At 41.0% G+C, this 24,830-nt stretch overlaps 1 protein-coding gene across 1 annotated transcript in view; it reads left to right on the top strand.

The window, feature by feature from the left end:
- Positions 1-24,630, top strand: part of mrpl3 (mitochondrial ribosomal protein L3) — a 61,001-nt gene extending 36,371 nt beyond the window's left edge. Inside the window, exons 7-10 of the mRNA XM_087978483.1 lie at positions 5,755-5,866; positions 8,364-8,441; positions 9,522-9,599; positions 22,796-24,630. Coding sequence (XP_087834609.1) covers positions 5,755-5,866; positions 8,364-8,441; positions 9,522-9,599; positions 22,796-22,945 — 418 coding nt within the window. The 3' untranslated portion in view covers positions 22,946-24,630. The remainder of the gene's footprint in view (positions 1-5,754; positions 5,867-8,363; positions 8,442-9,521; positions 9,600-22,795) is intronic.
- Positions 24,631-24,830: the final 200 nt, after the last annotated feature.

Raw genomic sequence — 24,830 nt, 5'->3', positions numbered from 1 at the left:
ATAACACACACAACCTAAAATAACACTAACATACAGTAAAATCAGGAATGAAATGATAACTACACAGCTTTTGTGAATTATTTGGAGGTGCCGGTGTTGGGCTGGGGTGGACAAGGTTAAAAATCTCAACAACAGGTTATAGTCCAACAGGTTGATTTGGAAGCACTAGCTTTCGGAGTGCCACTCCTTCATGTGTTTATGGATTGTGATCTCCACAATCACCTGATGAAGGAGCAGCGTTCCAAAAGCTAGTGTTGGACTGTATCCTGATGTGTGATTTTATTCTTAACTTGTAGGAAGTATAAATAATGTGTGTACAGTATAGTTTCACTCATCTGAATCGGGAAGACCGCGAGCACACTGGAAGGCTGAGTGGTGATGGTGGTGGCAATGGTATGTTAGGCTGAGTCGTTGGAGCTTGGGGTGGTGGGAGGTACAGGAGGCTGGGGTATTGGAGGGGCGGGGGGGGAAAGAGGGTCCTCTATTAACACTGACAGCGAAGGCGCTTGGCGGTGCCACTCTTGCTATGCGTGCTTTTTTTTTTGTAAAAGCGAAATCTTTTTTTGGTTAACGAAAACAGGTGCTAATGTAGGTCTTTTAGTAAAAGCAAATTGGTGTAAAGCGAGCGTTCGAAAAAGCGGGAGATACCTGTACCTGATCTCACTGGATGTTGGCGGGTATGGAGCGATTGCTTACTCTGCAATAACAGCTTGGAAACACCTTGTACTGGAGCGGTCTGCAGTGTCTGTACTGAGCAGAATTGTGGGTTCCTGTTTACTCATGTGAATGAGGTTTGCATATGATCCCAACAACATCTTGCCAATGAAAGTGGAGCAAATCTGAGCAACTTGTGGCCAGTGGGTTGTCATGATATGATTGAGCTTATGTTCAAATCCAACTTTAGGAGAGAAAATCTTACTAAAACTATTTGAGTCACTAGCCATATCTGCACTTAACATTCAATGCTGCTATTTCTTAGAAGGTGGGAAACACAAAGCAAGGAATCTGGGGAGTGGTTAAATCAAATTGTTTATATAGACATATTTAAAATGGAATTGGGGAAGGATTTAAGGAAGAAATGAATAGAGGGTTATGTTGATGGATTTTAATGAGGAACAAGGACGAAGGCTGAAATGGAACAGAAGCACTATTTGGGCCGAATGGCCTGTTTCAGTCCTGTAAATCTTTTGTAATTCTTAAGTGGAGGCATTACTAGCCCAAAAATGCCTGAAATGGAGGTAGTTCACTATAAGTAACGGCTTGAGGACAAAAGCGAGACAGCTGCACTGTCTCAAAACACTAGTTCAGCATCAACTGGAATATTGTGTCCAGTTCTGGGCACTGTTCTTTGGGACAGATTTGAAGGCTTTCGAGAGGGTGCAGTAAAGATTCACAAGAATGGTTCCAGGAATGAGAGGACTCTGTTACATGGATAGATTGAAGAAGCAGAGGCTGTCTACCTTTTACCAAATCTCCTCGTGAATTTTTATAGGTGTACAAAACCATGAGTCTACAGAGTGGATGAGAACAAACTATTTAAAGATGTTGAGTTTGTGTTTTGTTAGAGCTTTACCCATCCAGCCAACTGGGCAGTATTTCATCACACTTCTGACTTGTGTCTTGTCGGTGGTGGATAGGCTTTCGGGAGTCAGGAGGTGAGTTACCTCACTGCAGGATTCTAAACCTCTGACCTGCTCTTGGAGCCACTGGAGGGCAGTCACTGATGATACAGCTGATACAGCCTAAGAAATTACCCTGAGAAACTCCTGCAGAGATGTCCTGGAGCTGAGATGACTGATTTCCAACAACCGCAACTTCTTATGTGTCATGACTCCAGCCAGCGGAATGTTTGTCCCCTGATTCCCATTGATTCCAGTTTTGCCAAGTGCTGTCCCTCTCCCCTCCCCTCTGGAATTCTTTTGTCCATGTTTCAGCCAAGGCTGGAATGAGGTCAGGAGCTGAGTAGCCCTGGTGAAACCCAACCTGGGTGTCACTGAGCAGGTTATTGCTAAGTAGGTATTGCTTGATAGTGCTGTTGACAACACCTTACATCACCTTAATGATGATTAAGAATAGACTGGGGTGGTAGTAGGCTGGATTGGATTTGTCCTACTTTTCTGTATACGGAACATACCATGGCAATTTGTCTGGTAGATAAGTGTTGTAGCTGTACTGGAAGAGCTTAATTAGGAATGTGGCAAGTTCTAGAGCATAAGTCTTCAATACAGTTACTGGAATGTTGTCAGGGCCTGTAGCGTTTGCAGTAACCAGTGCCTCCAACTGTTTCTTGAAATCATTTGGAGTGAATTCACATGGCTGAAGACTGACTTCTACGATGCTGGGGACCTCTGGAGGAGGCCAAGATGGCTATCTACTGGTATTTATTTCTTACAAGGAAAATATAATAGTATTATCTTTTTATCAGATTTTTGCCATTGTTATGTGCACATCTGTATGCTTTCTGATGTTGCCTACATTGTTGGGATGAAGTTCAGAGAGGGTTTCATCAGACATTTCACTGCACAAAAGGAATGATAAATTGCCTTGACAGGCTGCAGAACAGCATTTACACTTGTTCAGAGCCTGGAAAAAAAGCACAGTTTTATGCATTGTCAGAATGAGCGATGGAAAACAATTGCCTGCTTTTTAACTATCCATCATTCAAATATCCCAGAGTTTGTAGTTGAGGCATTCAGGAGATTATTAATGTAGGAAGCCTGAACTTTGAGAAAAGCAGACTGAATTGAGAGGAAAAAAAAGACCTGAAACCCCTCCTCCCCAAGATTGAAAATAATTTTTGTCATGAAATACAAGTCAAGTCAAATGCAGTATTGTAACATGAAAATATATTGATTCGGAATACTTTGTCACGCGTGGGAGGTGTCCTATTTAATAAGATGTGCAGATTCCTGTGAAATATTTGAAGAGTTACAATTTTGCTACAAAGAATAAATTATGCAACCGTTCTCACCTCTGTTTAATTATATATTGTTAGGAATAGAGTCTTCCCCTATTAAGCAATTTAGCTATTAAATAATTGAGTTAACCTGTGCCGTATCAGAGCACAAATAATCGCATTCTTGCACTGTTTTCAATATAGTGTTACCAAAAGGAAGTGACAGTGCAAATGTTGTTGCCCTGAAATAATTAAACTCTTCATTCATTTTATTCTCAGGGACTGTAGGATGGTGTCCAGAAAGTCTGATGTCTTTAACGAGGTAGTTCACACAATGGGTGCCCACAGCAATGTAGTCTTTCAACAACTTTATGTTCAAAAATAAATGTAACATACATTTGTAATGCATCGTGCATATTAAGTTGAAGGTAAAGTTGCCATAGTCGTCAAGTCATACAGCACAGAAACAGACCCTTCAGTCTAACTCATCCATGCTGATCAGGTTTCCGAGACTAAACTAATTCCATTTGCCTTTGTTTGGCCCATATCTTCTAAGCCTTTTCTATTCATGTACCTGTCTACATGTGTTGTAAATGTTGTAACTACCAGAGTCTACCACTTTCTCTGGCAGTTCATTCCACGTATGAACCGCCCTCTGAGCAAATTGCTCCTCCAGGTCCCTTTTAAATCTTTCCCCACTAACCTTAAAATTATGCCCCCTCTGCTACCCTAGGGAAAAGACCTTATCTATGTCCATCATGATTTTATAAACCTATGTAAGATCACCCTTCAACCGCCTACGCTCCAGTGAAGAAAGTCCCAGCCTGTCCAGCCTTTCTTTATAACTCAAACCCTCCAGTTCTGGTTATAGCCATGTAAATCTTTACTGCACCCTTTCCTAATTTAGTAATATCCTTCTGTGATGACACTCTGTCTTTAAGAGGTGTAATTTGTCCTTTTCAATGAAGAAAAGTTGAGATAGGGCTGTCGAGCGATCTGCTTGAAGCCAGTAGAGTAAATAGCTTGTGAGGCCTTGAGGTTTTTTAAGAAAAAATTAACAATAGAAGCAGCCTGATTGGGTGGGCTCAAGCTCCCACAGAACCAGATTTGTTTTAGTTTTAGCTTTCTGCAGTTGCTGGATGTGGAAGCTCTTATTCTTCTCTCTCTCTGTTATGTTGAAAAGCTGGGGTTCACTTCCTGCTTCTAGAGTTGTATGTGAGACAATCTATTTTACTGAATTTGCCTTTGCAAAGGGTGTATTTATGGGATTTTACTATATTGGAACAGTTAATTAGTTGTAGTTAAGATATATACTACTTTGTTAAGCATTTTGATAGTTACAGTTATGTCAATTCTTTTTTGATTTTTATTTTCTGTATTTTAACTGTAGTGTATGTATTAAGTGTGTTTAGCTGAACATCAAATAATTTAATCAACTGAATTGCATCTGGATTGCAATGCCTTATACTTTCCTTTAAAATAAGAAAAAAGTTAGTGTCTAGGTTGTGTGCGTAATATAGATTTTCTGAGGCTTTGGTCTGTTTTATGACACTTACCATAGCAGGGCAACCAGAACTATACACAGTAATTCAAAGGTTCTGTACAACCGCAATATGATGTCCAGCTTCTATGCTCCGTACTCTTACTCATGAAATCAAGTGTTCTAAGCACCGTCTTAACTACCCTGTGTACTTGTGATGCAACTTTCAAGGAACTATGTACCTGAATCCCTAGGTCTCTGTTTGACATCACAGGGTTGCTCTTTTATTAGCAAGAGAGATGAATAGTGTTGGTTTAGCCTGAGGGCCACCACACCTCAGTTGAAGGGAGAGGTTGAGAAGGGGAGTTCTTCATAGTAACCTCAGCCAGAATGGGAATTGAACCCATGCTGTTGATGTCACTCTGCTGACTGAGCTAAGCAATGTTCTTGTGCATTTATTATGGCTGTATGGAAACTCTTTTTAATTTCTCCCAATTTACATATATTGTTTTAACTTTTACTGGTGTTTCCCAAGATACATCTCTTCTCCATGGTTGTGTGGGATCCAGGATTTCAAACTTTTATCCTTTAGTGCAGGAAATACGGTGACTGATTACCTGGCCTATGGGCCTTTCAAGAGAGTACTTTTCCCACCATGCACATTATGGTGTCTCAGGTAACCACCTAATTCACCCCGCATTTCTCTCTCATAGATTTGCTCCAACTTGGTTTCTCTTGTACAGGGAAAACAGAATCTGAACAGCCCAGGATGTGGAAATTTTCATAGTGATGTTAAAAAGAAACTAGGCCACTCCGCAGATAAAACTTTACACAAAATTTTCAGTTTGGCAGATTACATCCATAAAACTATCCCCAACCACTGTAACTCTCCACTGAATTCACCAGTTCCTGTCCATGCTTAAAGTAAGTTTGATTTGCCATGCAGTAAAAATGAATGGAGAGATATCATGCAGATAAAGTGTAAATATCTGATATGGTGTATGCTGCTGTGTTTGTGTTGTACTGTTCTTTCCAGTTGTACTGTTGTTACCTCAGAAGTATGCCTACCTTTGCTCTAGCTCTTTACATTCTCCTCATAGCTCTGCATATTCTTCATTGTAAATAATAATCTCGTTTTCCCCCTTGAAGGCCTTGATTGAACCTGCCTCCCCACACTCTTAGGAACAATTTATGATTTTACTCTGAAGTCAAACTATATTTCGCCAATGCCATACGTTCTAAGATTTTCTTCGATTTCTTTTGTTTTGTCAGTGTGTTGTAAAAGCCTGAGAGGAATGTATGTGAATTATAGTGTGCAATTTTGAGACTGTAATTATCAAATTCAAAAATCAATTCTAATCTTGTGAACCTCTTGCAGAATTGGCAAAGGTTTTCAGGGAGTTATGAAAAGGTGGGGATTTAAAGGCCAGCCTGCAACTCATGGACAGACGAAAACCCATAGGAGGCCGGGAGCATCAGGCCCTGGGGGTGTAAGTATCCTTTCTGTTAGTTATTGATGGAGCATTTCCAACATGACTAAACATCTTAGAACAGACTGAATCATCATTATTCATCTACTCCAACAATTCAAAGCCTTAAGCTCTTCCATACTGTTAGCACAGGAGCTGAAACAGTTTGTTCTGATATATAAGCAAATTAATGCAGATGCTGGAATCTGCACTGAAAACAAATGCTGGAGATCTCAGCAGGTCAGACAGCATCCATGGAGAGAGAGCAAACTAATGTTTCGAGTCTAGATGACACTTCAGAGCTGACGTGAAGTGTAGATGGGGCAACGTTTATGCTATAGTTGGGGGGGCGGGGTGTAGTGCGCTAGTGGAGAGAAGATGTTGATAACTCAAATTAAGTGATCGGAATGTGGCTATCAGCATCTTTTCTCCAGCACCCTACACCCCACTACCACCACCATCCAAACTATAGCATAAATACTGCCTCCCTCTACACTTCAACTCTGATGATGAGTCATCTAGACTTGTATGATTAGCTTGCTTTCCATGGATTTTGTCTGATCCACTGTGATCACCAGTGTTTATTGTTATGATGTTTGGTTTCATTGGGTCATCTTGGTTTCCAGGTTCAATGCAATTTTTCTGGTCAGCAATAACGACAGTGGCATTTGAAAACACAATTTCAGAAATTGCAACTCATTGCATATTAAAAATGAGTAAATAACTAATTTGAGTGTTTACTTCAAAATGAATAGATAAAATTGAATGTGGTTTATTGGCTTGAATTCAGGTGTCCCCATCACATTTCACAGTTTCATCAAGTTTTTGTATTTTTATTCTCAAACTTTAATCTGTTTTCTTAAATGTGAAATGAATTTTTTGTAACCATAATTTGGGATATTGAGCTTTTTTTAACTAACTGTGTGGAATGTTGGAATACCATGTGATTATTTTATACCAATATATCTAAATAATATAATGATTTAACCACTGGTTTAATGAGTTGAGTACAGTCTTTATACTAAAATATCCTAAATGCAAGTCACAATACATGCAAAGTAATGTGAAGTCTGAAAGCTAAAACTGCTCATGTGATTGTGTTATGACACAGAAACATTCAATCGAACCAAATCACCCTTCCTACCTTTATACTTACAAAAATAAACAAAAAAGAAAATTATTTAAAACCTTTAAAGATCCTCATTGTTAACCCTGGGGGTTCAGGACCAGACTTTAGAATAACCAATCCAAAACTGAGAAGGATCAATTCTAGACACAGAATTTGTAGCTTAAACAAACGTCTAGCATTTTATTAATAATAAAATAACTTTAGCAGAGCAAAATTAAACAAGAGTAATCTAATTAATGTCTATGATTTAAACCCAATAATTTTTGTTTGCCACCCAATTCACACAAGAGACAGACAGACGAACAAACACAGTTGAGGGATAAATAAGAGGAAATAACAAAGCAGGCCTGTTTACTAAGTGGTTTGCATGATGCATTGTTCCACATGTAGGATTGTTATTTGATAAAGTTTCAAATGCATTGATCAGGGCCATCTTTACAGCTTACTCAGAGAAGGTCAGTGATACTGATGACTTAGTTTCTATTCTCTGAACTTCCAATCACTGACAATGGGAGGTTAGGCAGGGACCTGTCAAGTCTTCATACTGTAGTATCAACAGCCAGACTCTTCACAGCAAACTCAATCCAAAACCCATTTCAGACTCTGGCCTGTCAGAGTGACCATCTCTCCACAAAGTCCCTGTTACCATTCAGTATCTGCCATTTGAGTTGAGCTGAAGGTCTCTCCCAGACTTGCTGGAACCAGTTTCCAGATACTGGCCTCGTTTGTGGCCAAGTATCTATTATCTGTTGAACTATACTGTTCTTCGCTGGTGTTGAAGAGCCTGTGGAAGCTTTTGATCAGGAACCAACCTGCAATTAACTTCCAGCCCTGGCCTCACAAACCCATTCCAGCACAAGCCAATGCCTACGGTCCAAAGGTCATTTTCAGTTCACAGTTCCTAATCAAGGTAGATAAAGAATAAAATAAAAATAATGAAACATTAGTAAGGGTTCTAACAGTAGGTACCATATCTTACACATTCAATGTTCACTTCCTTCGCCACTGGGCACATTGACAGCACCATCGAAAATCCATAGCCTTTACCATCTAAAGGGTCAAGAGCAGTAGGTGCATAGAGACATCACCATCTACTTATTCCCTTTCAAGTTACACACAATCCTAACTTGGAACAATATCACTGTTCCCTCATTGTAACTGGGGCAAAATCCCAGGACTCCCTTCCCAAAGACCGATCAGTGTGTGGTCGTTCAAGAAGACAGCTCACCAAACCTTCTCTTGGGCAATACAGAATGGGCAATAATTGCTAGCTTAGTTAGTGATGTCTACATTCTGCGAACAATGTTTTAAAAACTGGATAACTTAGTGTTCAAATGTTGAATTTTATCCATTTGTGTCACGAGGAATTTCTTGTCATTGTGAATACAGGACCCTGCCAGAGTTTTTCCTGGGAAGAAAATGCCTGGAAAAATGGGGAACGTCTATAGAACAGCATTTGGATTAAAGGTTAGATTTGTTAAGCATGCCTTATGTGATTTAACCTGGGGTCAGAATCGGGTATGGGGAAGAAAATTACTATATTTCCTTCAATTTTTGCCAGAATTGGGTTGTCTAATGCATATGTGATATTTGACTGAAACAGTGTAGTGGGCTTTCTTCAAGGAACAAAAGTTTGGTTTCTGACATCTTGTTTTACAGCTGGCGGTAAAGTAAAAGTAAAATTGCTGTAGATCTGAAAGACTATAGGGCTGCTCTCTCATTAGAGAGAGAGAGAGAGAGTGGTGGTTTAACCTGGAGATAACTACGTCTCGTGAGGCAAGAAGGAACGACCATCATGGTAACTTCAGCTAGTGCGGGATTTCAACTGTTGTGTTAGCATCGTTCTGCATTGCAAACTAGCCAAACAGTCAACTCAGTTGGGAAAATTCTGTAGCATTGAATTCTGTAAATTATGTTGTAGGTGCAGGACGGATAATTTGTCTCTGCTGTAAGTTCAGATAATATGTGATGTATTTTGGTTAATAGTAATTTTTGGCTTACTAATTACTAGTAGTTTTGCTCTTGTGTATTTTGATGGTTAGATACATATGTATTGCATCTCTATATATTTCAGTGTTAATTATTCTGCAAATCAGTTATTTGTCTATGGAGGACTTTAGGACACCATGAAGTTGATTGGTGCTATATAAATGCAAATTCTTTATACTGAGTAGATCCCAGTTAATGCCTGACCTTCTTGCTAAATGAAAAAAGCCCAAGTCATTTTGATGAGCTCAAATTGGATGTTAATGGAGTGGGGGATGGTGTGCATTTCATTTTTAAATCATTAAATGAGGGTTTTAAGAAGAGCTTGAAAGGAGGTAGACCGTGGGCAGGCAAGCAAGTGGTAGAAGGATAATCATGTGTCAGAAACATAAGATTATTTTATTCTCTTTTTGATCCACATACTGACAGGTATTTTTTCCTGTCAGTGTACAGTCTTGGAGAATTTGCCATTGTACCTTTTCACAGGGTGTGTTTTTTGCACAGCTATATGGTATTTCTGCTGTAAATTTGTTTATTAGAAACATATTTATACATTTATAGGTCTGGAGAGTGAATACAAAAGAGAATATCCTTTATGTTCATGGATCAGTCCCAGGACACAAAAACTGCCTTGTGAAGGTAAGATTGCAAACTACAATTTATTTCAGTCCTGAGCTGGCACTGGGTTGTGCTGCATCAATTTATTGGAGCAGTGGGATTGCAAATGAAGCAACTGTCTTATGGATGAAATTTGTTCAAAACTTTTTTCAATAGAAATCAGGTCTGCAATTTTTCTCCATGATCCTCTTCATTTATCCACCTGAATCCCAATTTCACTGAATAGGTTTTATTAAAATCCTTCCTGAAGTAAGGAGGGTAAGTTATAAATCTCACCAAGAAGCCTTTCTGAAGAAGGGCTTAAAGTGGAGAGAATGCTAATGAAACATCAAATCTTATCATTGTTACAATTCCAGCTATAAGCTGCGTTAATGTGAGACTATTCGTGTTTGACTCCAACTGATTTATACCCAAACTATCTCCAGCCTCTCTTCCCATTTCTTATTCTCACTTTCAGCGTCTTCCAAGATTCATCTTTGGTCACAGAAATTGCTGGAAAAGCTCAACAGGTCTGGCAGCATCTGAGGAGAGAAATCAGAGTTAATGTTTCTCTCCACAGATGCTGCCAGACCTCCTGAGTCTTTCCAGCAATTTCTGTTTTTGTTTCTGATTTCCAGCATCCGCAGTTTCAATTTTCCTTCCTTCTTTGGTCCCTCAACCTCAGAATCTGGAACTGCAATCCATGGCCCTTTACTTTGAGTTCCTAAATTACAATGTACAATGTTTGGTTGTTTTAAAATGACCATTGGGTTTAGGATAGAAATTTAGAAACTAGGAGTAGGCCATTCAGCCCGTCAGTCCTGCATTGCCATTTTCCATGATCTAGGCTGATCGTCCAGTTCAGTCCACTATATCTTAATCCCTTTAGTACTAAGAAGTGCCTCTAAATCCTTCTTGAAATCATGCATTTTTTTTTTACTTCAACTGAATTCTGTGACAATTCCACAGGTTCCCCACTGTCCAGGTGAAGAAATATCCCCTCATCCTCAGTCCTGAATGGCTAACCCCATATCCTTAGATTGTGAAGCCTGGTTCTGCACTCCCTGGGGGGATCCCAGCAATCATAGTGAATGTACTTGCTAAATAAATGCTCATCCCTGACACCATCAGTTCAGAATCCTGAAAACAAAAGCATTATAGACCTTTTGTGCTCCATCAGCCGTCACGTCCAGTTAATAACACCCCTCGATTGCCATAGCCGCCAGCAATACAGACCACATGCTGAAGGGTGGGATCAGACGGGGGCTCATTCTTTCGTGAGCCCAAGCACAGTGGATGAAATGGATTCTTTGTGTCTATGATCCTATGCATAAAAATCTGAACCTTAGTGGTTTAACCTGTGCCTCCTGAACAAACTAATACAAAGACAGTGTTAAATAGAGAAAATAAAGTATAGCATCAAATAATTAAATTTGATGTTTAAATTTGCACACTTAGATATGCCTCTCCCTCACCATTTGAATATAGGAAAAGGGTTTGTCCTTAATGGTTGAGAGGTTTTACTGCATGTAAAGCCATTTAACAATGCAGCAGTTTCTCATCTGCAACGCTAGTTTAGTTACCAGCAGAGTGGAATTTAATTGGTTTAATTGGCTATGGAAATGTAAGATACACAGCACATTGCCATTTATTGCTAACAGTAAGGTGGCTGCACCTGAATCTCTGCCCAGCAGTTCCTATATAAAAAAATCAAATGTGGTGAGCATTGCTTTGATCACTGAGAGATATCCATCCTGGAATTGTCATCAAACAGTGCTTTGTTTCAATCCGGAATCTCCGGCTAACTGCTCTGACAGATTTATTCTTAATTATTTTAGCTAAAGTCAGCTTGCTGTGCTGCTGCCTTTCCATGCAATTGCTGCTGACTAGCTTCAATGACTGTGAGCGTCTTTGTTTTCTTGCTCACAAGTCCCCAAGACAGATTGAAGAACTTGAGTCATAAAGAGGAATTGATGTGGAATCTACTTGATTGTGACAGCTGCTGCTTTTAGGAAATAACGGCTGGCAGCCAAAGATCACCTGGTTTAAAAGCATGTCCTGTTCAAAGGGAATTGAAAATCACTAAAATCTGCTGAGCTATATGGATCTTGCAGCTGTGCCTGTGTGTGTTCAAAAGCATCATGTAGCTCATAAATAAGCAAATTTATACAGGTTATTAAATTATTATGCATAATGCTTAACGCTATTTGATGCAGAGGCCTTGACAGTGCTCTGGTTGTAGGTTGGGCCACCCATTAGTTACAAAAGACTGATCCATAACAAACTGTGAAAAGTCAAGCTGGAACATTTTGCTCAGATTGAGATTTGCTCCCCCCGCCACCTCAAGTCAGTCTATGCTATTAGAAAATTTTGTTTGGGTGAATTATCAGCGTCGCAAAGGTTACAACATACACACTGTTAAAGCTGATCACTATGTATAATACGTTTATGTATGAAAAATACCAGCAGTCACACTTATATGAGCAGATAGGGATTGAACCCAGGACTCTGGGTCTGGCGATAGGGATGGTACCACCACCAGCAGAGCCCCAAATATTTTTAATCACCCTAACGCGGTGGCTCAGCAGTTCGCACTGCTGCTTCACAGCACCAGGAAAAAAGTGAGGACTTTAGATGCTGGAGGTCAGAGTGGAAAAAGCACAATCAGTCAGATTATCCTGCTCCTCGGATGCTGCCTGACCTGCTGTGCTTTTCCAGTTCCACACTTTTCGACTCAGTGACAGGGATCAGGGTTTGATTCCAGCCTCAGGCAACTGTCTGTGTGGAGCTTGCACATTCTCCCCGTGTCTATGTGGATTTCCTCTGGGTGCTCCGGTTTCCTCTTGGGTGTGCAGGTTAGCTGGATTGGCCATACTACATTGCCCATAGTGTTCAGGGATGTACAAGGTAGGTGGATTAGCCTTGAGGAAATGCAGGGTTACAGGGATAGCATGGGGTTTTAAATCTGGGTTGCCCTTCAGAGTGTTGCTGTGGACTTGATGGACCCAACAGCCTGTTTCCACACTGTAGGGACACTTGCGTTATGACACTCCTCTGGACAAGATAGGATTTGAACCTGGCTCTTGTCGCCTAGAGGTAAGGACACTACCACTGCCATTTGTTTTTTATTACTCTGGAGCAGATGGGACTTGAAAATGGGCATCCTGGCTCGCTTCCACTACACCAGAAGAGCCTTCTGTTGCCTTAATTTTAACTCTATTGATCTGGAAGAGGTGAAAATGGTCAGGCTGACAAAGCAGTCACTGATTTTATTGGCTACGTTTACAACTTAATATTTGTGATAAATTCACATCTACCTCGTGTGGAAAATTCTGCAATATAGAGTTCTTCACGGTAGCTCTGTGGATGTTCTCAGCCTTCAGATCATTAAACTTGGGGTATTTTCTCTGCTTTTGCCTTTTTCTTTTAATCATCCTATCTTCCAATCTATATCCCCAACTGAGAATAACTCTCAGATGTCCATTTTGTAAATCTCTGAATACTAATGAAAAGCACTGTTTGGAAGTACTGGGGGATATGCCGATGTGACCGGACTTCTGAATTAACTACCCTCCCTGTGTTTGCCCCTGCAAATCTCTTCCCAGTGTGATCGATCTGACCAGTAAATCTGTGTGGAGATTTGCACTGGAAGTCTGGACTCTTTGGAGCATAGTATTTCTGGAAGTTTCAGATAGACTACCTTGAGGAGACAGGTTGAATGTCCTCATTCAGCAGTGGGTGTGTGCAACAGGATGTTTTTATTTCTTTTCATTAAGCTGTGACCGTCACTGCTAAGGCCAACATTTGTTACCCATTTGTAATGACCTTTGAACCGCATGAATTGCGCAGGCCATTTCAGAGACCAGTTAAGAATCAACCACATTGGTGTAAGTCTGGAGCCCAGAACTAGGCTAGACCAGGGAAGGACGGCAGATTTGCTTCCCTGAAGGACATCAGTGATCCAGATAGTTTTTTTTAATATAATATTTGACAATAGTTACGCAATTGTCATCAGGCTAACCTTTAATCCCAGATTTTCATTGACTAATATTTCAATCGATGATGGGGTTTGAAACAATGTGCCCAGAATATTGGCCTAGCCAGACAAAGTAAGAACAGGAGATTTCATGAAGAGCGTTAATGAACTAGATGTTTCTTTTGAGGCAACAATTGATGATGGCTTTGTGGCTGTCATAACTGACATTTTACTAATTGGCTTGAGATTCCACCAGCTCCAGTGGTGGGATTTGAACCCACACTCCCAGAATATGTGCCTGGGTCTCTAGGTTACTAACATCAGTGACATTATCACCACTATATTCACTCCCTATCTCGCCTCCTTAGTGTGGAAGCTAATATAATGAGATAAAAATCTAGGGGCCTCTTTATATTCAGATTCAGTAAAACACCTCTGGCTAACAGACCAATTTGAAATGGCATGGTGGTTTGCACAGCTACCTCACAGCACCAAGGACCTGGGTTCAATTCCAGCCTCGAGCGACTGTCTGAGTGAAGTTTGCATGTTTTCTCCCTGTCTGATTGGATTTCCTCAGGATGCTCTGATTTCCTCCTCCAGTCAAATGATGTACAGGTTAGGTGGATTGGCCATGGTAAATTGCCCATAGTGTTCAGGGATGTGCAGGTTAGGTGGGTCAGCCATAAGAAATGCAAGGTTACAAAGATAGGGTAGTGAGGTGGATCAGGGTGGGATGTCTTTGGAGGGCCGGTGTTGACTCGATCGGCTGAATGGCCTGCCTCCCCACTGTAGGGATTCTACTCTATGAATGCAACTGTAGTCACGTTGTTCCAATTTCTGTTTTTCCTGGTGCGTTTAATTCAGACAGTGATGAGGGAGCTCCAGTAAATATTGAAGAATTACAATGCTGGTGGGATCCTGATTTGTTTTTGGATTAGTTGTACTGATCTGAAAATGAGCATATTTAACAAAGTGATTTTCTAAAGCAAAGATCAACAGTGTGAGATTGCCCATCAACTACAGCCAGTTATCATACTTTCTAATCCATGCCCAATCCATCTAACCTGCACATCATTTAACTGGAGGGGGAAACCAGAGCATCCTGAGGAAATCCAAACAGACATGAAGAGAATGTGACCTGTAACTTATTATTATTCTGATTAATGATAATAACTTTCGAAGGTGAAATGGAAGGTAAAGTTGCCCAAGGCATGTCATCAAATAACAGCATTGATCATCCAGGAGCTATGTTCAGATTAAGTTCCTAGATTTGATTGAGGTATTCAAAATCACAAGGGGTCTGGGCAGTGTAAAGCGGGAGAGCTGTTCACATTAGTGGAAGGGTTGAGGATCAGGTAGCACAGATTGAAAGCAATTGTCAAAAAAAAAACAACGCACAGGAAACATTTCCTCCTCGGCAAGTAATTGGGGTTTGAGATACAATTCCTGAGAATGTGGGGAAGGCAGGTCCACTTGAGGCTTTGCAAAGGGATTTGATTATCTAAAAAAGGCGGGGGTATGCAGGGTTATAAAGAAAAGCAAGGGAGTGGCCCTCAGTAAGTTGTTCCTGGAGAGAGGCAGCATGGACAATGCAGGCCAAATGACCACTGTTTGAAAAACACACTATCTGTTTTTCTAATGACACGTTCAATCTCCAGTGATGTCTTGTACAAAATTGCAAAATGTTCTTTCTATCCTAATATCATTTATCCAAAAAGTTCCTTAGCTTGATTAATTAGATTTTTGAGTCAGTAATTAATTTGTCCCACCAGTCTTCACCATCCATTCCTCCAAACATGAACAGATGCTTCTCAGAGATGCCATCTGCTTAACAAAAAGTCATTATTTGTGGGCTTCTGGGTGAATAGCACAAGACAAAGAAAAGGAAGTGTGGTGGTGATTGCTATTCTCACTGAGAACGATGTGCTCACTGCTTCCCTGGCCCCCCAGACCAGTTACTGTCCCCTGCCCCACACTCCTGGCTCGACATTACATGCCCTGTCAGTCCATATTGGTAATGAATTCCTGATGTTAAGAAAATATATAAGTACATAAATGGTGTGAATCAGCACTTTGTGCTGAGTGAATTTAACGTTCCATAAGGTGGCCTGTAGTTCAGTTGGCTGGACAGTCAGTTTGTGATACAGTGACACCAACACTGTGGATTCGATTCCTACACCAGCCATGCTCACCGTGAAGATTCCGCCTTCTCAACCTCTCCCCTAGCCTGGTGACCCTCCTGTTACACCACCACAAGTCGTCTGTCTGTAATGAGAAAGCAGCCGTATGGTCCAGTCAGACTCTGACTTTTACCTTTAATGTCCTATTTAACATTTCTCCATTATTACAATAATCCTACACAGAGTCATTCTTGTCTAGTTTGCTAATCTGAACATTGGGCATTGTTTAAAATATTAGGAAAGATTTGTAAGTTATGGCTAAAAATGAGGATAATTGGAGAAGACAGTGACATTGCGTTTATGTTACTGGTTTAGTAATCTAAGGGATCAGGGCAATGCTTTTGGTGGGACTGGTTCAAATCTCACCACTGTAGCTGGGATTTAAATTTTGAGCAATAAATCTGAAACCAAATGCTAGTGTGAATACTGGCAGCTGCTACCACGGTCACTGACTGCTGTAGAAACCTGGATCACCAATATCCTCATGGGAAGGGAAATCTGCCATCCCTTCCTGGTCTGACTTGCACATGATTCCAGACCCTCAGCACTGTGGTTGTCTCTTAACTCCCCTCAGAACTGACCAAGTGAACCACACAGTACAAAGGCAAGTAGGAAAGAGAAATAAATACTTGGCTTGTGGATGACACTCATTGAGTTATAGTCATACAGCATGGAGACAGTCCCTTTGACCCAATTTGTCCATGCCGATCAGGTTTCCTAAACTGAACTCGGCCCATTTGCCTGCATTTGGCCCATGTCCCTCTAAATGTTCCTTATCCTATCCTGTCCAAATGCCTTTAAATGTTGTAATTGTACTCACCTCTGCCACTCCCTCTGGCTGCTTGTTCCATAAATGTACCACCCTCTGTGGGAAAAGTTGCCTATGAGGGGCATGGATAGGGTAAATAGGCGAAGTCTTTTCCTGGGTCAGGGAGTCCAGAACTAGAGGGCATAGGTTTAGGGTGAGGGGGAAAGATATAAAAGAGACCTAAGGGGCAACTTTTTCACACAGGTTGGTATGTGTATGAAATGAGCTGCCAGAGGAAGTGGCGGAGACTGGTACAATTGCAACATTTAAGAGGCATTTGGATGGGTATATGAATAGGAAGGGTTTGGAGGAATATGGGCTGGGTGCTGGCAGGTGGGACTAGATTGGGTTGGGATATCTGGTCGGCATGGACGGGTTGGACCGAAGGGTCTGTTTCCATGCTATACATCTCTCTGACGCTAAGTCCTCTTTGAATATTTCCCCACTTATTTTAAATCCTGTGCCCTCTCCTTTTGGACTCCCCTATTCTGGGAAAAAGACTTTGGCCATCCACCTTATCTATGCCCATCATGATTGTACAAACCTCACCAAGGTCGCCCTTTAGCCTCCCACACTCCAGAATAAGAAGTCCCAACCTCTCTTTTATAACTTGCATCCCATGAAGTAATAAAGAAAGGCCAAAACAAAATTAGAATTTCCCACTGAGAGCCAGTTACTGTTGCCAAATATTAACCAACCCCCAAAATTAGAAAACCACTTTACGTTTGGTGGCTCAGCTTTCTCTACTGCTCTGATTTTGTTCTTGCATGCATGTCAAACCAAAAAGTGGTTTGTGGTTTATTAATAAGAGATGAAATGTGAATCTGCACAGTGTAGATTGATCATTTGGAACATTTGGGCGGTACAGTGGTTAGCACTGCTGCCTCACAGCGCCAGAGACCCGGGTTCAATTCCTGCCTCAGGCGACTGACTGTGTGGAGTTTACACATTCTCCCCGTGTCTGCGTGGGTTTCCTCTGGGTGCTCCGGTTTCCTCCCACAGTCCAAAAATGTGCAGGTTAGGTGAATTGGCCATGCTAAATTGCCTGTAGTGTTAGGTGCAGGGGTAAATGTAGGGGAATGGATCTGGGTGGGTGCGCTTCGGCGGGTCGGTGTGGACTTGTTGGGCCGAAGGGCCTGTTTCCACACTGTAAGTAATCCAGTCTAATCTAATATGGTGCAGTTGGATGCTTAAGATTTGAGATTGAAATGTGTAAACTTGGGACACAGGCACCTAGAGACCATAAGATGTAGGAGCAGAAGGGATAATTCAGCTCACGAGGTACCTCTCCATTCAGTGAGATGGCTGATTTGGTAACTACTTTCTTGCTGTTTCCTCATCCTGCTCGATTTCCTTGCTGATTGAAAATAAAAAGCGGTGATTGATGGACAGAATTATGGAAAAAGACAAAAGAAATTGAACAACCGGAAGCAATATAATAAGGAAGATGCAAGAAATACAAGCTATTGAATGAATTAACGATCTGATTTTGTTAGGATTACTGCCAGTTAAATCTGGGGAGGTATACATGCAATGATGACCCTAATGAAAATCGTGCAAACTGGTCTGCAGCCCTGACAATAAATGCATCTTGGCAGCAAACTGTGGATGAAATGAACTCTCACTGATTAGTTGTTGCTGAAGCTTAATTCTGATTGTGAGTTGGTGAGGTGTAGATGAGATACCAGGAGCTGAAAACTGACATTTTAGGAATTCTTGTAAGCAAGACTTTGAAAAATCTTTCAAAGTTGAGACCATATACATTGTATGACTCGATAAGTCCTCTGGCCTGTTATGAATTTACTTATTCTGGCTGTGTGCACATTGCCCCCTGTACCTTCCTGTGCTTGAAGTGATTATTGTTTAAGAATATAAGAGAAACAGGAGTAGGCCATTCAGCCCATCGAGCCTGCTCTGCCATTCAACAGTGTCAGGATCAGCTGATCCGACGTTGCGCACATCCACTTTCCTGCCCTTTCCCTATGACCCTTGATCCCCGACTGATGGAGAATCTATCAATCTTCGCCTTCAATATACATAAGGAGAATGGAATCTTTAAAGCTGTTGTTTATCTCTTCAACACCCTCCGGTACATTTACAAAAAGGAAGTCTAATTATTTAATGTATGTGTTAAGTCCTACTTGACATATTTACAATACCTTGCTGTGGACCAACAATGTTTAGGAGTGTTTTACAGACTGAATCAATGTCTAATGCCTGGCATTCCATATAAACAGAACTCTCACCTTAAGCTGACTCCCAGGTCCTTTTGTTACATCAATAATCTTCTTTCCATCAGAAATTCCGAAGTGGCAATGTTTGCTGATGATTGCACAATGTTAACATTATTCGTCGTTTCTCAATACAGAAGCCACCAGTGTCCATGTGCAGAAAGATCTGGCTAACATCCTGGCTTGGGCTGATAAACAGCAAGGAACGTTCGCACCACACAAGTGTCAGGCAGTGTCCATCTCTGATAAAATGTTTAACCGTTGCCCTTTTGGCTTTCAATGTCGCTATCGTTGCTGAACACCCCACCCCCATTATCAACATTCTGGTGCATTGCCCATTGACCATTAACTCCACATAAATATCATTTGTTACACAGAACCACTGGCAATACTCCACACATCTGAGACATCAGCACTTATTAAGCACCAAACAAAATGTCTATTTCCAAAGTTCATTTATACAGATGTACAGCACTGAAATAAACCCTTTGGTCCAACTTGCCCATGCTGACCAGATATCCTAACCTAATCTCGTCCCATTTGCCAGCATTTGACCCAAACCCTCTGAACCCTTCCTATTCATAAACCCATCCAGGTGCCTTTTAAATGTTGTATTTTTACCAGCCTCCACCACTACTTCTGGCAACTCACTCCATACATGCACCACCCTCTGTGTGAAAAGTTGCCCCCTAGGTCCCTTTCAGATCTTTCCCCTCTCACCCTAAACCTATGCCCTTTTGCTTTAGAATCCCCCACCCCAGGGAAAAGACCTTGTCTATTTACCCTACCTATGCTCCTCATGGTTTTATGAAGCTTATTGAATACATGTTTGAGAGACTAGAAAAAGGGAGACAATTTAAAAGTCAAGACTCTCCCATTCAAGGCAGCTGAGAAATCTTCTCAGAGGGTCAAGAGTAGCCCTTTTGGTGGAGGTAGAGTCATTGACTACTTTGAAAGCAGACTATGATTCCCTGGTCAGTCAGGGATGTAAGGGTCTTGAGGATAGGCAGGAAAATGGAGTTGAAGGTACATTCAGATCAGGCGTGGTGTTTTCAAATGGTACTGCGCACACTCAAGGGGCTGAATGGCCTGCTTTCTCTTCTAATTACCTTTTTAAAAATTTATTCCTGGGATGAGGGCATCGCTGACTAGGCAGCATTTATTGCCAATCCCTAATTGCCCAGAAGGTAGTTAAGAATCAACCACATTGCTGTGGGTCTGGAGTCACATGTAGGCCAGAGCAGTGAAGGACATTAGTGAGCCAGATGGGTTTTTCCAACAATTGACAGTGGATTCATGGTCATCATTAGACTCTTAATTCCAGTTCCATTCCAGCATCTGCCATACAGGATTCAAACCCAGGTCCCCAGCACATTATCTGGGGCTCTGGGTTAACAGGCCAGCGACAGCACCACTTTGCCATCGCCTCCCTTGTTGTATGATTGCTGAAATCTTAAAGAAAATGTATTTGCATTGTTGCAGATTGCTGCACATAACTTTACTTCTCAATGAATAATGTGAATGTGAATCATTTGTTCACTCAGCTGTGGAAATATCCTTCAATATGTACAATAAATAATAATTCAACCAGCTGTTGATTTGAAGCTTAAAACAAGCATGATGGTTAGTGCATTAATCACTACGCAATGGGAAGGCATGCAGTTGAAGTTGTTTCATTGGGACTATAAATGTAGCATAGACTCAATGTTAAACAGATTTGGAAATGTATTACTATTCAGTTCCAACATTATCCTGTAATATGCAAAATTATTAACGGGAGCACATTTTACTTGACAATTTCATTTCTTAAACTTGTTCTGATACCTTTTAAGAATTTGTTTGCAAAAAATGAGCAACAACTACAGTTGTATAACCCCTCTAACATTTTTTTCAAAACCCCAATGCAGTGGTCTAATTATAAATTGGACATTCGCTCCTAAACTGCTGAATCTGTCAGGCAGAGTTGCCGTTGTGCTTTTCTGATAGATATTCTGTACAATGTGCTCCCCGTCCCAAAATATTTCATCAGTGAAGGACAAATAATATAGGGATGGTATCCTATCAGCTATACCTTCTTATCCCTTTGTGATTTGAAACTGAGAGCCTCGTGCTTAGTGTGGACATGAGTGTGGCAGGGATTCAAATTATTATCGTGTATCCACTGAAAGGTGAGAAAGAGCAAGGGGTCAATTTCTTTGCAGCATCTAGAGCTTAGTTTTACTACTGCGAATGAGTACACACCAATGATAGACATCCTCCCCTCTTCATCACACAGTTAACTCCTGGATACATTTCCAAAGCATGTGGATTTTTTGACAGCAGCAGCCAGCAGTATTTATGGAATATTCCGTGTAAGTCTGAATAGCCTAGCCTCCCTTATTGATATGTTCATGTACCCTCCACTCTGCTGGAGACAGTGTCTCCCGCTTGGGCATCCGAGGCAGTGTGACTGCATGGATAGTGAGCAGGTCACCAGCAGTTCCATCCTGGAAAAGGGAGTGATCCATCGTACATTATTGTCACAGGCTCCAGGTCGTTAAATTGAGAACAGTGCCAGCATTTGTCATTGAAGATTTACCCTTTCTCCTTTTCACAGCAGGTGTACATGTGCCACCAGTGCAAAGAGGAATGATGGGGAAGATTGGTGGTGGAGGGAATGCTCGCATTGGGGAAATGTTTCTCTGAAAAATGATGATGATTTGTTTTAAAGCTGGACTTGTGCATATTCCTGAACATTACTTCATTATGCATTGATAGTTTTTATAACCGGAAATGGGAGGTTGCTGGGAGGGTGAGCAGTAAATGAGAGATTTATGCCAACTTCATGGATTTACCTGCTGTAATTCATCTCAGGCTAGCATGTTTGAATATTGTCACATTTTAACATTAACTTTTTCATAGGGTTTTCAAAGTCTGGTTTACCTAGTTGGGAGATTGGCACATTTGTTGTCAAAATTGAAATGCTTTACCAAAGAAGGAACAGGAAGCGATGACCAAAAGCTTTGCTAAAGAGCTGGGTTTTAAAGTAGGGGTTTCCTGGATTACTGGGTAGCTTTGGAGTGGGAGCCTGACAGCGTATATATTACCTCCAATAGATCTGGTCTTGAAGCCTTCGTGTACCAGATGCAGTAAGCTTTAAGTCCTTTAGACTTGAAGGAGGAGAGATATCTCCAGGAATAACGGGTATGAGAGTTTGGGAGTATTTTACAGCTGAGAAAGGCATCTAAGATGGAGATAAAATGAAACATCTGCTTCAGAGTGGTGACATTTTTGTGTGTGTTGATGAGTTTGAGGGAGGCAAAAAAAAGTCTCAAGTTCACAAGATTCAATACAAGATGGGTTCGGACTTTGGGTGCCCTGTCCAGTATTAGTTACTCAGTTAACATCAGTCATTAAGCAATTGCTGTTTTTGAGAGTTTGCTGCCTATCGATTCAGTGCGGTGTTTCTGACATTACAATCAGGCTGATGCTTCAGAAATATTTCATTGGTTGTAAAGCACTTTAGAACTTGCCAGGGTCACGAGGGCTGCTATATCATCATGCAGATCTTTTATTGGAAACCCGAGGATTGTGTCAGCTTTTACAATGGCCCGAAGAGAATGTTGTCACCCACACAAAGGTCATGCAGGAAGGCTAAACGCTAAATAAATAAAAACACAAAATGCTGTGAGGCTTTAGCAGGTCAGGCACCATCTGAGAGAATGATAGATAGGCTGAGCATTTTAGGTCAGTGACCTTTTTGTTGGAACGCAGGCTTATATTTCATGTAATTTGCTGCTGTTGTCAGTTCATTACAAGAATTTCAAAAGATAACATTCATGCTCTGCATCTGGCTCTAAAGATGCGAGAGATAAAATTATTTGATCACAAATGAAAATTTAGAACAGGTTCCAACAAATTAGATGAATTGGTTTCATTATTTGTTTGGAATGATGTGCATTCTTTATCAGAGGTGATTTAACACATTAAATTGCATTGACTGATTTAAAGATTGCAGTGACTTTGCTTTTGCAGTGCCTTATCTTCTCTCTCTTTTGGACCAGGTCAATGACACTACATTGCCTACTCATCAGCAAGACAATGAGAATCCACCATTCCCAACATACTTTGCTGATGGCGATGAAGAACTGCCTGAAGACCTGTTTGATGGCGCAGTATTTCAGTTCACTGAGCCCTCTATCATCATCTCCTGATGTTTGACACTGTCGAGGTGTTCTGTTGGCAGCTACTCATCCTCCAGATGTCCTGCCTTAACTTTGTTTCGTTTCAGAGACCGTTCTTCCACGTATTGACCCGTGCCGCTGAGCTGTCGGGTGAGGTGTAAGGGGAAAGAAACTCAATTGACAGGGAAAACCTGACCACCAAATGAATAAGTTTAAGAAGAATGTTTGGAGGCTGTTAGTTCTAACTGTGCATGGGATTAATTTGATGGCCCAGAATATTCCACGATTTTCAGCAGCATGAGTTTGTCAGAGGGACCTGGACAACATCATGAAAGAGAAAAAAAAGTTCTGCCAAACTATGAAGGTTTTATTCTTTTGTAACTTAGAGCTGTAATTTATGCAGTCCATACTATCCAAGTTATGTGAAATATAGATACCAAGGGAGGCCACCTCTGGCTGAAAATATATGTATGAATTAAAATATTTGTAGAAAATAATAAAACTCCCAAGTGTTTTGTACTGGGTAGTTTAAAGTATGATGAAACTGTTGTAGTATAATGGGGATTTGCTGTTTACTGTTTTGTGTGGAATAGTGTTCTCATCAGAGAAATATCTGGTTCAACCCTGTTTTTTTTTTAATTGAGTCAACTCACCTCGAGAAGGTAACGTTACTGAAACTACAGTTGGTTTCCGTTGCACTAAGCAGTATTCCAACCCACAACAATTATACCACACACGGCAACATAGTATCAAAAGCTATGAAATCAGAAATCACTGGAAAAGTTCAGCACGTCTGGCAGCATCTGTGGAGAGAAGTCAGAGTTAACTTTACGGGTTGACCCTTCCTCAGAACTTGGCCTGAAACGTTAACTCTGATTTCTTTCCAGCAATTTCTGTGCTTGTTTCTGACTTACAGTATCCACAATTCTACTGGTTTTGACTTAGCATCAAAAGCTGTTGACCTGTCATTAAATATGGCGTTAATTCTGTGAAAACATTGAGCACGTGTTCGATTGCTGCTGACAATCCATGGACATGTAAAACACAGGTCTTAAATGTGACCTGATTTGATGGGTTTCTGTGTTTACTCATAGATAACTTGTTTTCACTATAATAATAGTGCAGTGTGTGCTTTGAACAGGGAGGTATCAGAAGAAAGTGTAGGACACCACTTTGGCTGGGACAATGCACATATCCTTGGACAGATGAAATAAAGGCACACATGAGAATTCTTAAAGGCATGGCATTCTAACCAGAACTCCATCAATAAACACACCGACTTAGATCCTATCTACCTTTCCTTGGAGAAAAAGAAAAGAACTGGAAATGACATCACCCACCTTAAGAAACCAAAACCTATAAATAGAGAGGCGGGACATACCAGCAGCGCATCACGAGAGACTCTCACTGATGATGTTACCGAGTACGGTGACAAAATGTCTGAAAACAAACCTCCCAGCTCACTGCGCTAACTTACAGACTTAAGGTGTAGTTTCTATTTGAATTCTGTACCGCATTAGCAATGCCAACTGTTTGGCCCTCTCTACTTGGGTTTAGATTTTGCAATCATTTCATATTCACTTTTTGTCACAAATGGTTTGTCTTGTGCCACATGCATTTAACTTAGACTTGTATAAAACGCTTCATGCTCTGATTAAAGAATGGATATACATTCTTACTGTCCTTCATATTGTGAGGGCAGAATTTTGATTAGCCATCTGTGCAGTTCTGCTTTATTTTAAGCCATTGTGCTATAAGATCTGATAGTTTATTAATTCTGCCTCCTTACTGGACTGTTTTAGCGCAGGGCATAAGTACTAGGAGCAGGAGTAGGACGTCTGGCCCATCGAGCCTGTTCCGTCATTCAATAAGATCATGGCTGATCTTTTCATGGACTCGGCCCCACTTACCTACC

The sequence above is a fragment of the Chiloscyllium plagiosum genome, unplaced genomic scaffold, assembly GCF_037043375.1.
Source record: "Chiloscyllium plagiosum isolate Xiang-an unplaced genomic scaffold, Cpla_swu_hap1 HiC_scaffold_34, whole genome shotgun sequence".
NCBI classification, from domain to species: Eukaryota; Metazoa; Chordata; class Chondrichthyes; order Orectolobiformes; family Hemiscylliidae; genus Chiloscyllium; species Chiloscyllium plagiosum.
This window is presented reverse-complemented; position numbering and strand designations above follow the sequence as displayed.